Source organism: Brachionichthys hirsutus, chromosome 5 (assembly GCF_040956055.1).
Source record: "Brachionichthys hirsutus isolate HB-005 chromosome 5, CSIRO-AGI_Bhir_v1, whole genome shotgun sequence".
Taxonomy (NCBI): Eukaryota; Metazoa; Chordata; class Actinopteri; order Lophiiformes; family Brachionichthyidae; genus Brachionichthys; species Brachionichthys hirsutus.
In genome coordinates, this window is record NC_090901.1 from 5,116,313 (window position 1) to 5,130,044 (window position 13,732).

The 13,732-nt window shown below is 46.5% G+C and overlaps 2 protein-coding genes across 2 annotated transcripts; both read right to left on the reverse strand.

The window, feature by feature from the left end:
* Positions 1-147: 147 nt before the first annotated feature.
* hps5 (HPS5 biogenesis of lysosomal organelles complex 2 subunit 2) lies at positions 148-8,499 on the reverse strand. The gene is made up of 23 exons (XM_068739461.1): positions 8,483-8,499; positions 7,747-7,859; positions 7,486-7,596; positions 7,344-7,408; positions 7,032-7,224; positions 6,714-6,844; positions 6,074-6,292; positions 5,919-5,990; positions 5,735-5,823; positions 5,414-5,592; positions 5,003-5,161; positions 4,753-4,900; positions 4,023-4,140; positions 3,605-3,742; positions 3,419-3,487; positions 2,760-3,331; positions 2,502-2,622; positions 2,256-2,405; positions 2,051-2,170; positions 1,722-1,835; positions 1,536-1,642; positions 923-1,214; positions 148-634 (listed from the first exon to the last, which is right to left on the reverse strand). Exons 2-23 carry the CDS (start codon positions 7,852-7,854, stop codon positions 574-576), a joined length of 3,336 nt encoding a protein of 1,111 aa, XP_068595562.1. The 5' UTR covers positions 7,855-7,859; positions 8,483-8,499; the 3' UTR covers positions 148-573.
* A 522-nt stretch (positions 8,500-9,021) lies between these two features.
* On the reverse strand, positions 9,022-13,732 carry gtf2h1 (general transcription factor IIH, polypeptide 1). Its single transcript, XM_068739473.1, has 14 exons — positions 13,579-13,732; positions 13,296-13,488; positions 12,296-12,461; positions 12,090-12,183; positions 11,783-11,932; positions 11,535-11,614; positions 11,284-11,417; positions 11,126-11,213; positions 10,957-11,045; positions 10,547-10,664; positions 10,338-10,428; positions 10,026-10,141; positions 9,647-9,739; positions 9,022-9,567 (listed from the first exon to the last, which is right to left on the reverse strand). The coding sequence occupies exons 1-14, from the start codon at positions 13,730-13,732 to the stop codon at positions 9,481-9,483; spliced, it is 1,653 nt and encodes a 550-aa protein (XP_068595574.1). The 3' UTR covers positions 9,022-9,480.

The following is a 13,732-nucleotide window of genomic DNA, read 5'->3' on the forward strand; positions in this document are numbered from 1 at the left end:
TCCGGCTTTCCCCTTTTACACACAAACATCTTGTTGGCGAGCAGTTTAAACTTCAGCTCAGAACCTCAATAAAGAATCCCGGTAAATGAAGCTGGACGCTACGAATACATTAAATTTGGTTTTATAATTTTAATACAAATTGAAACAATGTCTTGCATTGCATCTGCATATAGACAACTGATCAGACTTCACAGGTCATGCCGACTGAAACCTTTTGTTCTTAAAGAGGTAAATACTAAGCGGTTCATACAGACAGCTTTATTTCATATAGCATTGCTTTCAGAACATCTTTAACACATACTGTATATCAGTAATTTATTTTGTCATAGATATTCGGTTCATGCAAAGAAAAGCATTTAACCTGATTTATTAATAACACTAATGGAGCGAGACTACATATATCTGAATAATGATGTGACATGAAGAGGATAATACCGGAAGATTTAGTACCTTTATTTAAAATGGAAGATTTATATGATCACAGTCCATAAATTAAACGACAGTTTCAACAGGAGATACCGAGGAGGTTTGACATTGCGTTCGTCATCAGGTAGAGGAAGCTGGGACATTTGATCAGGTATGCTGGGACCACAGGAAGCGATCGCAGCGCTCCAGCATCGTCTGGATCATCGCTCTAAATAAAAATGAAAACCAAAGGAAAGACATGAGACACCACGGATGCACATCCTCAGATTTTAGTTGGCTTTTTTTTATTATTATTAAATAAATAACGGACAAACTCATGAGCTGTTATTTCAAGATACGGTCACATAATTTAGTTCAATATTAAGATATCAAACAGGGATTTTCATGCTCTACAAACCTTTCAAATGCCACAAGAATTATTTGGTTGGTTTCTATCGTCGACATATAAAACCTCGTTCTTGAGGTTCTTAGTTTGGTGCTTGCCACCCTGACCCACCTCTGCCTCGTCTCGGTGACTCTCAGCAGCTCACACACCAGCTTGGATTGTGGCGAAAGGATCAGCTGCACCCCGCAGTCTTCCACGACGGCCAAGGCCCGGTCGGGCCCGGCCGACCGAGCCAGCATCAGGGTCAGGCTCTCCGGACTGATCTTGCTGCCGCAATCCGCTGAGCCGTCGGACCAACTGTTCCCGTTCACACCAGCGACCCGCTCGCCGTCCCCCCCACTGGTACACTGCTGAGACAACTGGATCAAGACCTTCCACTCCTCCAACGACTGGGGCTGAAGGCCTGGAAAATAAGACGCGGTTAAGATTTTAAATCACCGGGTGAGTTAAAATGTTCATCTGATGAACGCATCCTTTTTGTATCATTCACAATATACAATTCCTTGAGAGAATAATTCTACTGTCTGTAGAATTAAAGTGTGAAATAAAGATGTCACGCTACCAGAATTTTAAAATCTGACAGAATAAAACAAAAGAGGATGAAGAAGAAATGATGTTTAAGCTAGAAGTAATGGGGAAGATGACCCATCTTCACCTAAAACGCTTTTCCATGGAAATCACAAATAATACGAGCGAAAAACTCAAACTATTAAAAGGATTTTACCCTCCGGTTCCTCCAGCAGACTGATGTCGTCCAGCTGACAGATGGTGGAGAACGCTTCCGAGCGACGCTGCAGCTCACAGCAGAGGTAAAGGTAGCCTGTCCAGTACCTGCACACAGGCGTGATCCAGGAGGTTACCGAAGAATCAAATGCACCAAGTCTGTCGAGTCGAACAAAAGAAGCAGCACCCGCGACCGCGGCACGTCTCTGCCATCTTCTGCTTGGAGGGCAGGTCTGCAGGGAGACGGGTCAGCAGCGACAGGAGGCGCCCATAACCCCAGCTGAAACGGTGCGAATGCCACCTGCAGCACAAATCAGGGTTCCCATGATATATATACAATCAAGTGGTGAAACGTAGCCACGGCACTGCAACGGTTTAGCTCACATCCATCCGTTAGTATCATCATTTTTAGTCAAGAAATCAACCAAAATAATAATAGACAATTTCCAGACCAACTGACAAAAAAAAAAAAAAAATGAAACAAAGGCATGTCCTTTTATAGTAACAGAACCAGACCTGGGCTGCCCCTCGGGGGTCAGGGTATCATAGCGTTGAGGAGCATCGTGGGTGAGTGCCAGCTCGAGCCAATCCTGCCTCAGCGACTCTGGGTCAAGAAGGGACTGCAAAAATGACAGCCTAGAGGAGGCAAAAAACAAAATCCAGAGTTAAGGAGTCCTTTTTTTTTTTTTTACTTGATTGAAAGATGCGACAGAAGATGTACCTGTGCTCCTCGGTTTGTGATTGGACCAAATTATCCAGGTATGCCAGAAAGTGCCTCTGCTGAGCCATGGTCATGACATCAGCAGGAGTTATCGTTGGGTAGAACTGGGAAAAGAGTCGTACAGCCGCCTCGCCGTGCTTCTCATATAGCCTAGATGGAATTTAATCAAGGCCCATCATTACTGTGATGAACGTGCGTTTGTATGTGTTAAGAGTGAAACAGATGTGTGCGTGTGTGTGTGTTGACCTGTGCAGGTGAGCGAGGAGGGGAGGGGGGCTCCAGGGCTGCAGCTCTCTCAGACTGCGCATCGATCTCAGCAATTCCCCTCTCTGGATCACCTCCACCACCTTACTGGACCGAGTGAGCTCTACAGAGGAGGAGAGAGGCTGACCTTTTAATTAATAGAAGCTTATACGAGTCTGAAGGTTACCTGAACATATTCCTCTTTTGGTTTACAAAATGTAAAAAAAAGACAAAATTGACAGAAAGAGCGCCGCCTCTGACCTAACATGGCCTCAATGAAGGAGCTCTGCACCTCCGGCTGGTCCTGATGGCAGAGCAGACACATTCTCCTCACGCGTTCTTCGTCGAGCAGGAAGAAGTAGCGCCGCAGGAATGTCGTGCATCCCAGCGCTTCCTTCTCCTGCTTCCTAAAGCAGCTCAGCTCGGCGTAGAGCGTCGCCAGCTGGGCGATGTGATCCAGCAGGTCTGGAGGTATGGGCTTAGGAGACTCTACTCGAACAGGCTCTGAAAGGGTGTCAATGGAAAACCCCGCCTCCTTTTCAGGGTAGTCACACTGGTCCTGATTTTCTCCAACCTCAGGAATGTCTTCTCTCTTCTCCTCCTCTTCCTCTTTAAGGCTCTCCGTTGACATCGCCTCTTGCTGCTCTGAGCTGGAGTTCAGACAGTCTCTCTCCCAACTCCCTTTTCCTGGACCGTCCACCTGTGAATCGCTCGCAGGAGGCGACTCGTGTTCTTCGGGTCCGAGTATCCGTTCCAGCACCGGAAGCCACTCCAGCAGAGTTTTTGTCAGGCAGACGGGATCCAGAAGCACCGAAGGGTCTTGGATTTGGGAGCTGATGTCGGGTAAATAAACAGAATTGTGTGTTCAGGTTCTGTTAGTAAACCTTCAGAAAGCTCAACTATTCAGAGTGGAAACTCACATGGCTCGCTCTGTGGCTGATCGGAGTTCCTGCATGCCGGCCTCTGCGTTTGGAACGTCGTCATAAGATCTGTGAAGACGGATATAATCGACTCATTTATCCGATCTTTTTAAATTAACAACAAACAGATGCATTTGTTCTTAGCAGAAACTGATTCCAGTCCAGTTTGTCAGGTCCAAAAATTACTCGCTGTCCATTTCCTCTGAGTACGGAACGGTCACGTCAGCCTGGCTGCCCTCTCTGAATTCAGGTCGCTGCCTGAGCTCGGAGTTCATCTGCAGGGTGGTGATCTTCTCTGTCGTCTTCTTAACAAAACTAGAAACACTGGAAAAAAAGAATGAAAAGAAAGAAAATCATTCCATTACGTGGGTCTGCAAGCGATCAATAAGAGAACTACAAACACGACAAATGATCGAGTGTGAAGCTTGGAAATGAAACATGCCACACCCTCCCACGCAAAGAATGTGACTGTGAAAAAACAAGATGCGAGCCTTCAGTGGAAACGGGAAGTAAGCCCCTCCAGCTGTGCCTGAAAGATGGGTTACGGCAGCACGTTTGTATTTCAATCCCATAAATCAGAACACGCGTGTCTCTGGCTGTTCACCTGTCTTTGACAGCCTGCAGAGCCATGCGGGGGGGTTTGGGGCGGAACGACATGGGGAGGTGGAACTGCAGGCCTTGCTCGGATCGCTCGGCCTCCACGCGCTCGCTGCTCTGTGGATCTGAATAAAGGCGGGGGCGAGAGCCAGAGGACAAACACAGATGGATGGAAACGCTGATGAGGAGTGACGAGAGGCGGAGGACATAACGCAAGCGGATGGAGCAACGGTGCCAGACGGCGCTATGGAGAAGATGGAAATTAAAGGCCGCACAGCGCCAGAGAACCAAAATGGTGATAATCGTGTGATAGAAAGGAAGAGACAAGAAACGTGGTGTAAACAGCGTGAAACCATTTATTTGAATGTATTTTCCTAATAAAGTAATGCCAGAATAAAAACAATGGCCATATGGACCGACGAAGGGTACAGCGCTCCAGAACCAATCAGCGCCAGCCTTCATAATAAGAGTGTTTTACAAACAAGCCTTTCAAAGATCCTCCTTTCGTAGCTTTACTTGTTATTAAATCACGTGTTTTTTGAACGTCCCACATCTTTCCCAATTTTTTGTTGCCTGGTTTGAACACTGAAATGTGCTGCCTCCATCAGTATTTTAATATTTATTAATACGGCTTGGAAAAAAAAAAAAAAGCCCTGAAACTAGTTAGGTCAACTTTTTCTCTTTTAATACAAGTCTTGTATATTTTTAGCGGACATTCGTTTTATGCGTCTTCTTACCAAGAGCCACCTGATCGTCCTCCTGCACAAAACTGAACTCCTCCTGCGACGTCGACTGGTTAATGAGGGAGCTCGTCTCCTCCTCTGACTGACTCCCTCTGCGGCTGATCACGCGATAAATCCCACAGTCAAGGATGTTGAAACTCTCCTGGGTAAAGAGAGAACCCGTTTGTGCGCAGCCATGGGTTAGAAAAACCCGAAGCCGTGTCTGTCTGAGGAATTATTCTGGAAGTGGGTAACTTGAACCTACATGTGAAGAGATGCTGCTTCTACGGCTGCTGGAGGCCGAGTCCAGAGGCTCTAATTTAGAAATGACTTCGTCCAGCTGGCTGAGCAGCTCGGATTGAGAATCAGAGCTGAGCTGGGATCGGAGATGTTCAAGGCGGTCGATGGAAATGGACTTCCTGACCTAAATCAAGCGGGGTGATAAGCAAGGCTTTAATTAATCAAGAAAAATCTGGTTGAAAACATTCCGACCTTTGCCATCACTCTCCTGCCAGCTCATGCCGTTAGCGGCTGACAGAATCACACTGTTTTCAGTCAAAAAAAGACTCCTGCACATTTCTGTGATTTTTATGTTCAGGCTATTCAAGATCAAATAAAGTCCAGACAAAAGTGGACACACACAGAGACGCAAGCCCGGCAGCGACAGCCATCTCACCCTGCTGGTGGTGATGGAATCCTGGAACATACAGCAGACGGAAGCGGCCAGAGGCCAGGACTCCCGCCGCAGCAGGCGCTCCACGCAGCGCTCAGCGGGTAACAAGGACAGGTGAGACAGACAGCCGCTGGCGTGGAGACAGAACAGCTCGTTGCGGTGGACGGCAATATCGACCAGATCTAAAAGGAAAGACAATTACGTTGAATCAAAAAGGAACAACAGGACGAGGTGGTTAAATATGACTCGACCTCATCCTTGCTGTTATCACTTTACTAGTTTTACTCGGGGGGGGGGGGGGGGGGGGGGGGGCAGTAAACACACCTTTGACTTCAGTCCACAGAAGCACTTGTCCATTCTGGGGAGTGAAGATATATATAGCGGAGTCGGTCCAGGTCAGCAGGTTTTGGTCTCTGTGTGAATAAATTGTATAAATGTAATAACATTTATAAATGATGTAATAATAACAGTGTGAAGAAATGTATGTAATAAAGATGTGAAACCTGACCCCAGGTAGATTAGTCTCGGGAAGGCGACTGACTGGGGGCTCTTGTGCTCGGGGTTGTAATGTGGCTCATTTCTACAGGCGACGCAGGACAACGGGGGAAATTAGGTGTTGAGAATTAAAAACAACAACAAGATAAAAGCAGGAAAAATCCGTACCTGTGGGTGATGAGAGGGAGAGGAGGGCAGGCCAGCAGCTGCTTGAACTGATGGGTGCTCAGAACCTCACCATTGAAACTGGCCTCCCATATTCTGGACCCTGGTCGGGCACAGTAAAGCAGGGGGGGCTGGCCCAATAATAATCCTCTGTTCTGAGGGAAAAAGCAAGCGCCATACTCCCCATCACGCTCCTTGTTCCCGACACGCCAGAACTTCTCCCTGAAGGCAGACAGACAGAAACACACCCAAGCGAGATCGTCAGAGAACGCTGATGCTAAAATGTCATATTTCTTCCTGACCTCATTCTAGATCAGATCCAGATGACATCTTTCATGATGACCCCTTAATAACTGTGATTTTTGGCGAGTGCATTGAATGCATATATCATATAAGATGATATATGCATTCACTTTACTGCAATGTTATCAAAAAATACCAAGTGATCCAGAATCCATGATCTCTCCTGGATCATCTGTTTCTGGTAACATTCCCAAACGTTCCTGAAAATTCCATCAAGATCCATCTGTAACCTTTTGAGTTATGTTGCTAACAGAAAGATAAAAACATAGCCTCCTCGGCCGAGGCTATGAGGTCTCCATAATCTGTCCCCCTAGGACAGGACTTCCTGGCCGGTCCTCACCTTTCCGTGTCACAGAGGTAGCAGCGGCTCAGGGACGACACCAGCAGCCGGCCGTCCTGGTAGCCCAGCTGAACCACCCTGGAGTCCACCGTGGTGACGGTGTGAACCGGGAAGATGAGGAACGCTGATCCCTGCAGACAAAAACATCACCATATCAGATTAATTACCCCTCGGCCTGATGCCATGGATGTTAGGACAAACTGGAAACAATGAAATATTTGGATATATATTTTACAATGACGACAGTTCTGAATATTTGACTTCGTTCCTACACTTTGCACTAAAGCGTTTCACCCATTGTTAACCAGCAGGCATCACCTTGCCCAGCTTGGAGGATCCTGCACGGAGGTAGGAGACCTTGCCTCCCAAGTCCCCGACAAAAACTCGGAGTGCGCTGTTGTCCCAGCAGAGTGCCGTGATGGTCTGACCTCGGTGCTCCCAGGAGACTGCGAGTCTCTCTGGACGACCCCGCCGCTCCAGCTGCAGATCCCACACCACCAGCAGACCCCGACTGCAGCAGGGACAAACCCCCGGCCATTAGAGCGGAACGACCGGAAACACATGCGGAGACGGGTCGGAAGAAATGGAAAGATATGAAACCGCTACTTTACTTCTCGGAGAGAGTCTAACCTTGTTGCAACAGCGATAAAGTCTTCATCATGAGGGCAACATGACACCTGCGTGATAGATCCCTCCTGAAGAGAAGCAAATGCTGCGTTTCAGATCCAGAGATCGAACATGGAAACTTTGTTCCTGCTAAATCTCGCGTCACCTTGTGAGTGAGGATGAGCCTCTGCTTCCAGCCCTCCCTCTGAATCAGGTGTAATCCTCCTGCTGATGTCCCCAAGGCCAGCCACTTCCTGGACACCGCCAGTGAGGTGCACTGCGAGACAACCGGATCACATTTAGACACGGGAGGCTCTTTAGAGGAACGTTTAAAAAACAAAACAAAATGTGTAATAAATGTACGGCTACCTCCAGTCCAGTGATGCGTGTGTGTGATTCTACTACACAGCCAGAGGGTGGAGCCTACCTTAAGCCTGCCGGAGTCCAATCGGAGAGCAGACAGAAGTGGATCAAGGCGGTCGAACTCGGCCAGCACATGACTGCGGTTCTCTGGTGCAACTGGTATCAGAGCCATTCCCACTGGTGAATCCCCACAAAGAATGAGGCCGTCAGCAAAACGTAGAAAAAGAGACGCAACAAGGGCCACCGGCCTGTCAGCGCCGTGCCGGGTGGAACCCGTGACTCTCGCTAATGAATCCACAAATTGGTCAGCGATGACTCCACTTTACGGCGCCTCGGAGGCGTGTGATCACGCTCACAAGAAAGGAAACCACTGACGGTTCCAGTTCTGTAATAACCAGACATGTCGGCCGCAAGACTGCACGGAAATAAAACACTCATCCATCCTTGAACCGAACTGTTCAAGGATGGATGAACAGGAAAGCACAACAGGAAAGGGGGACAACAGCAGGAAAGAACAGGGGACAACAGGAAACAACAGGGGGGACAACAGCAGGACAGAACAGGGGACAACAGGGCGATCACGGCAGCCTGCATCACGAGACCCGTCGGCCGACCCTGCGTCTGACTCCGTCCACACACGCCGAAAGGCTTGGACAGAATCATGGTTTGTGTTTAATCTCCGTTTCTGTTCACGCCAGCAGACATAAATCTGACGGAGAGTCAGCGCGTTCAGCAGTCAAGCAGCACAGATGCTAGCTAGCTAGCTAAGACAGATGTTGTCCTCCGTTAGCTGGACTCACCGGATGGTCGCGGTGAAACTTCACGGACGTTTCAAACCGCGGTCTGACATCGCAGAATAATCCCCCCCCCCCCCGCTGGAGAGAGTCGTCGATCCGCGTCACGCTGCCGGCTATCAGCTGATCGGAAGCAGTGACGTCACGCGCGTAACGCTGTCGGCTATCAGCTGATCGGATCGCGGGAATCTGACCAGCTGCACCGACATTCATCCGGATGGAGACTTAGCAGCCGTTTACAATAACAACATCCAGCAGACTTACAAGATGTTTAAAAAATAATAACGCAAAACGCTAATGCAATCTCAAAAAATATTCAATCACTTGAATATGAGCGCGCACATTTGTAAATCAGGCAATTCCTCAGAAAGAGGAAGTTATCAACGGCTGCCACCAGATTCCCCAGGAAGCAGGTGTGCAAAACACTCGAGCCCCCACACACTTGAAGATCAAATGAGATGCGATTGTAGCATGAAAAGATTACAGTAACAAACCCGAGCGAGAGGGTGAATGGAATGAAACACTGCATCAAACATTATGTCTCCCTTTAATTCAGTGTCATCTTGTGCCCAGTGCAGAAGGAGCAGACGTTACAGACCGGTGACAGCGAGGCACGCACTCCTGCACGCGTCTACAGCACAGTATGTCTATATTCACGTTCGTTGACATTTCCTGGAAGTCTTGGGCTGCGTGACGGCAGCGATCCGCTTGTCCTGAGTGCCTTTCTGATGTTATATTGTAATTTGGTCATGATGCGCCATTTAATAAACAAAAATCCATTTAACCGTTAAAGCCAGCGACCTCCTAAACACTGATAAAACACAAACAAACATGAGAAGACAGTGGAGTCATCTGTGACGGAGATACATTTAGTCTCCGTTGAACAGCTGCAGCGGCGTCCACCTAAAAACCACGTTCCGTCAGGGTGTGATCCGCGTTCTCCTCACCGACGATTTGTTCATTTTTTTTGTTCTCCTCATTCTCCCTTTGACAAACAACAGCTCTCAGGTTTTCCTCATCATGCGACGGGTTTGCCAAATGTCGAACTTGCTGTAGGCGGCCTGCAGCATCTCCTCCAAATGTCCTGTGAGCTGCGGGAACGTCAGAGAGATTAATGTCGGAAGCACCGAGTGTAATTGCTGTGTTGCCAACAATCGCCGAGAGACTTACGTTTGTACTCAAGTACTGACGTTGAAGTTTCTCCTGAAACGGCCGAAGCTTAGTCACCTGAAACTTCTCCAGGTTGGACTTCATTTTCATTACCTAGAATTAAACGTTTGCAGGTTTGTTAAGGTAGATGTGATTCTTGGGTCAGCAAAAGAAAAGAAGCTAAACTGAATTCTAGAATTTGACGATGCAGCATTATTCTAAAAAATGGATTCTCTTACAGTCAGAATATAAGCGATGAAAAACAATAAATGGTTTCAAAGTAAACTATTGTTAGCAGGAAGTATTCATATTAGTCCTTTATCAGCAAGTACTCAAATGTATGTACTTGATCTAACATAAAGTAATAAAAGCCGGTTACAGCACAATTAATACGAGTCACCTTCTCCTCCAAAAATTGAGAGTTTACAGGAAAACACGACCAGAAGTGTCTTAACAACTCTCCAGCAGCTGCATAAAGATGCTTCAACTCTGTTTGAGCCTCATTGGGTATCATCTCTGGAAAAAGGGGGAGAGAAATGCATCCAATTTAAATCCTTATCTGTGAATATTTCAGTCGTTATTTTTGGCTGTTCTCCTGTAGTCTCTCTACATCCTCACACACAGTGTAGACGTACTATGGGCTCACACTGCCCACCAGCTTTTCAGAGTGTAGCGAAATAGTAACGCTGTCTAGACTTCGTGCAACACTTACGATTTATAGCTTGCTGTGCTCCTTGCTGCATGAGGACGCCACCCGGAGAAAGAGCAGCAATGGCGGAACTGGCTGCTGTGCTGGACATTACCTGCAAAAGGGAACAGGAGGCAGGGTTCAGACTCAGTAGTGTTGGTGGAGGACAACTGAAAACATGACGATATAATTCTTAATCTTCATATGAAGACCCGAGGTGTTTAGGATCGAACCTGAGTGAGGTTGGGTTTGTAATTGATCATCTCATGCCGGATGAAGTTGACAGAGTTGATTATATCCTGGCTTGTCTTGTAGTGCTGGGACTGAAGTGGCACAGGACCATGAGCATACCTTACCCCCCCCCCCCCCACATGGAAAAAAAGGGAAGGAGAAATGTCAATTTACATCATGTCACCATCAATTCAACTGGAGATGCATGAAACGAGAAGGACATTTCATTCTTGCACAAATTTCATCAGTTGAAGATGAGTTCATGCAGCCGTGTTATTGGTTTGAGAGGTCGCGATCGCTGGCAGGAAGCCATCTGTTTTGCATTAATCAATCAATCAATAATATGTAATGCAATAATCATGCCAATACATTTTAGGTTATGAGACTGTAATCGGCTCAGAAGGGACTGTACCTGTCAGACTTCTTGAGGTTTAGTGCAACTGTTTTTGGTCTGTTGCCCCCTTGCAGATCTTCGTACTCCAAGGCTTCGTGTAATTTAACCTAAGGAGACCAGAAAAGAGTGATTGCTAGAGAGTCTCAACCCGATCCAGAAAAGGGTCTTGAAGCTACAGTCGTCATACCTTCTTTACAGGAGGCTGGAAGAAGTCAGAATCCCTGGAGTTCCCATCTGTGCTGCTTGTCTCACTGCCTTGGTCAGTTTGTGTTTCCCTGTAACAATATCAGCGTTAAGAATTTACGATACCGAGGAAGGGACATCTTTTCAAAAAAACGTCTTTACCCTTTGCGTGAGCCTGCCGCCAGCACCATCGCGCTGTGATGGTTAAACCGCTTAATAATGGCGGCATTGCTGCTCTCCCTCACCGTCCTGTTCGAATTAGAAGTTGAAGGTAATGTTGTGGAAGCTCCATAACCCTGCAGAAGAGACAATATCATGTCTCGAGGATATAGGGCAAAACAAACGATTAAAGCTAATAAAAAACAAATTAGGGGTTTTTTTGGATGAAGGAGCCGCGCCTCCTAAAATCTCACCTCATCTAATGTTTTGTCTTCTAGTGATAAGAGGTTGACCAAAGGATTCCTCACTCCTTGAACCACCAAAGACTTTAAACCTGCACGAGACAGATTGAACAGTTTTACATTCATTCATTTTTTTCATTCATTCATTTACACATTTAGTTTTACATATGAAAACAAATCTGTGGAGAGGGATTTTTAACAAATGACGCGTTCCGACAATGCTCTAGATTCTACGTGAGAGTCGATTTGTGAAGTCCTACCCTTTTCATCCTGCTTGGCGCACTCTGAGAAGATGTCCTGTGTTCCTGTGTTGATGCGGTCTCTGTGAAAATAATGGGACTGAAAAAAGCGGGTCCAGAACTCCTTCTCCGTCAGGTTATGAGGCACATTCTCGCTATACTTCTGCTTCACTGCAAGTACAAATCAAGTTAATAGAACTTTATTCAGCCCAATATTTCATGTAAACACTGAAGAACAGCATTTATGCATTGCGTGTTACTAACAGAGACCACGCCTTCTTCTCGGGATCATGTTTCATGTTAACATGAACGCTCCCTGCTCAGTTACCTGCAGGGTACGTTCTGAAGATGGATTCAATGATGTCCGCTGTCAGATTATACCTCAAACCGTTGCAGCCATCTGTCTGAGGTCGAATGTCAGCCTAGAAATTAAGGATGATGTTAAATCTGTTAACTATTGAAAGTAGGCTGTTAATGCTGAAGTTCTCCTTCAACCAAGAAGCTTAAGATTAGATTGTTTCCCCCAATGCTTACCAGAAAGGCTCCAGATATACCAACTTCCTGTTTGTTGTTGTTTAGCGAGGAATCTGTAGTGTTAATGTCTCCGAGGCGGTTGGCCCAGAACTCATCGGCGCTGATCACCTGGCTCACCACGAGGTCTTTGTACAACTGGAAGAGCAACGGATCTTCTTGCAGCATTCTAAGGATAGAATCAAAGAGCAGAATGCAAGAAAGAAAGTGTGCAAACGCCTCAGAAATAATTTTCATAACAAGACATTGTTAGTTGTGTGACTAATTCAGAAAACCGCACTGATTCACTGTAAAGCACCAATCAATCCATCCTTCCATTTTCTCATAGGAGGAGACGACCTCAATCATCTCGTCTACAGCCGCTCATCCAGCCTTGCGGGTCACGGGTGAGAGGCGGTGCACACCCCCAAAAAGACACCGGCTCATCACGCGGCCGCATTAAGGACAAACAGCCACGCACACTCACGGACAATTTGGTGTGACCAATTCTCCTGATCTGGTCCAAACTAACACGTACCTCCGCCAAGGAGGCTATGTTTTTGGCGCCATTTGTCTTTTTGTTAGCAGGATTACAGAGAAACTGCTGGATGGAATCTGAAGATGGGTATTAGCCTAACTTGGATCTCATTGCATTTTGAGAGCGATCCAGATACCGTTCTGGATACAAAAAAAAATCTGGACTAAGAATCATATCTCGTAAAATATGCATTCAATTCACTCACCAAAAATCACAGTCATAAATCCAATTACGAGGAGAATGAGCTGCGTGGTGGAGGTTTTTGCTCCAACAATACCATCTATAACATACCGTAGTTGCCATCTGACATGTCACGAGTGCAGTGAGTAAACATATATACGTGCAGTGATTTGGATCGAAGCTTTTTTGAATTTTCATTGCAAAGATGAACAAACACATATTTATATTTGGACAGCCAGATAGATAAATTAATTGTTGATTTTAGTGTTTTAATTAGATTTGTTACATTAACTAGCAATGTCTCACCTGTTTTTCTCCTCCAGCTCCTTGTTGGCTTTCTTCTTGAACTTGGGCAGCAGCTGCTGCAGCAGTTCTTTGGCAGCCTCTCTGTCTTTTAGCGCACTGTTCTCATTGGAAAAGTGGAACGTGGTGCTGTCGCCGGTGTGAAGAATCAGTTGAAGCTGAATCTTGGCTTTCCCATCCGGACTAATCTTCTGGCCTGTTCATATAACAAAGCCCATCTTGAGAACACATATCTCCAACATATTATGTTGGAACTATACAAATTTTGATAGCAACCAGTACTCACATCGAATATCAGCATACAAGTGGCTGACTGTGAATCGGTCTTTACCCTCTGGCCCCCAGGCTATACGCTCAGTCATCAGATAAAGGGTCCCATCCTGCTTCCTCTGGCGAACCTTTTTCACCACCAGCAACACCTCCTCTGATAGTGATGCCAT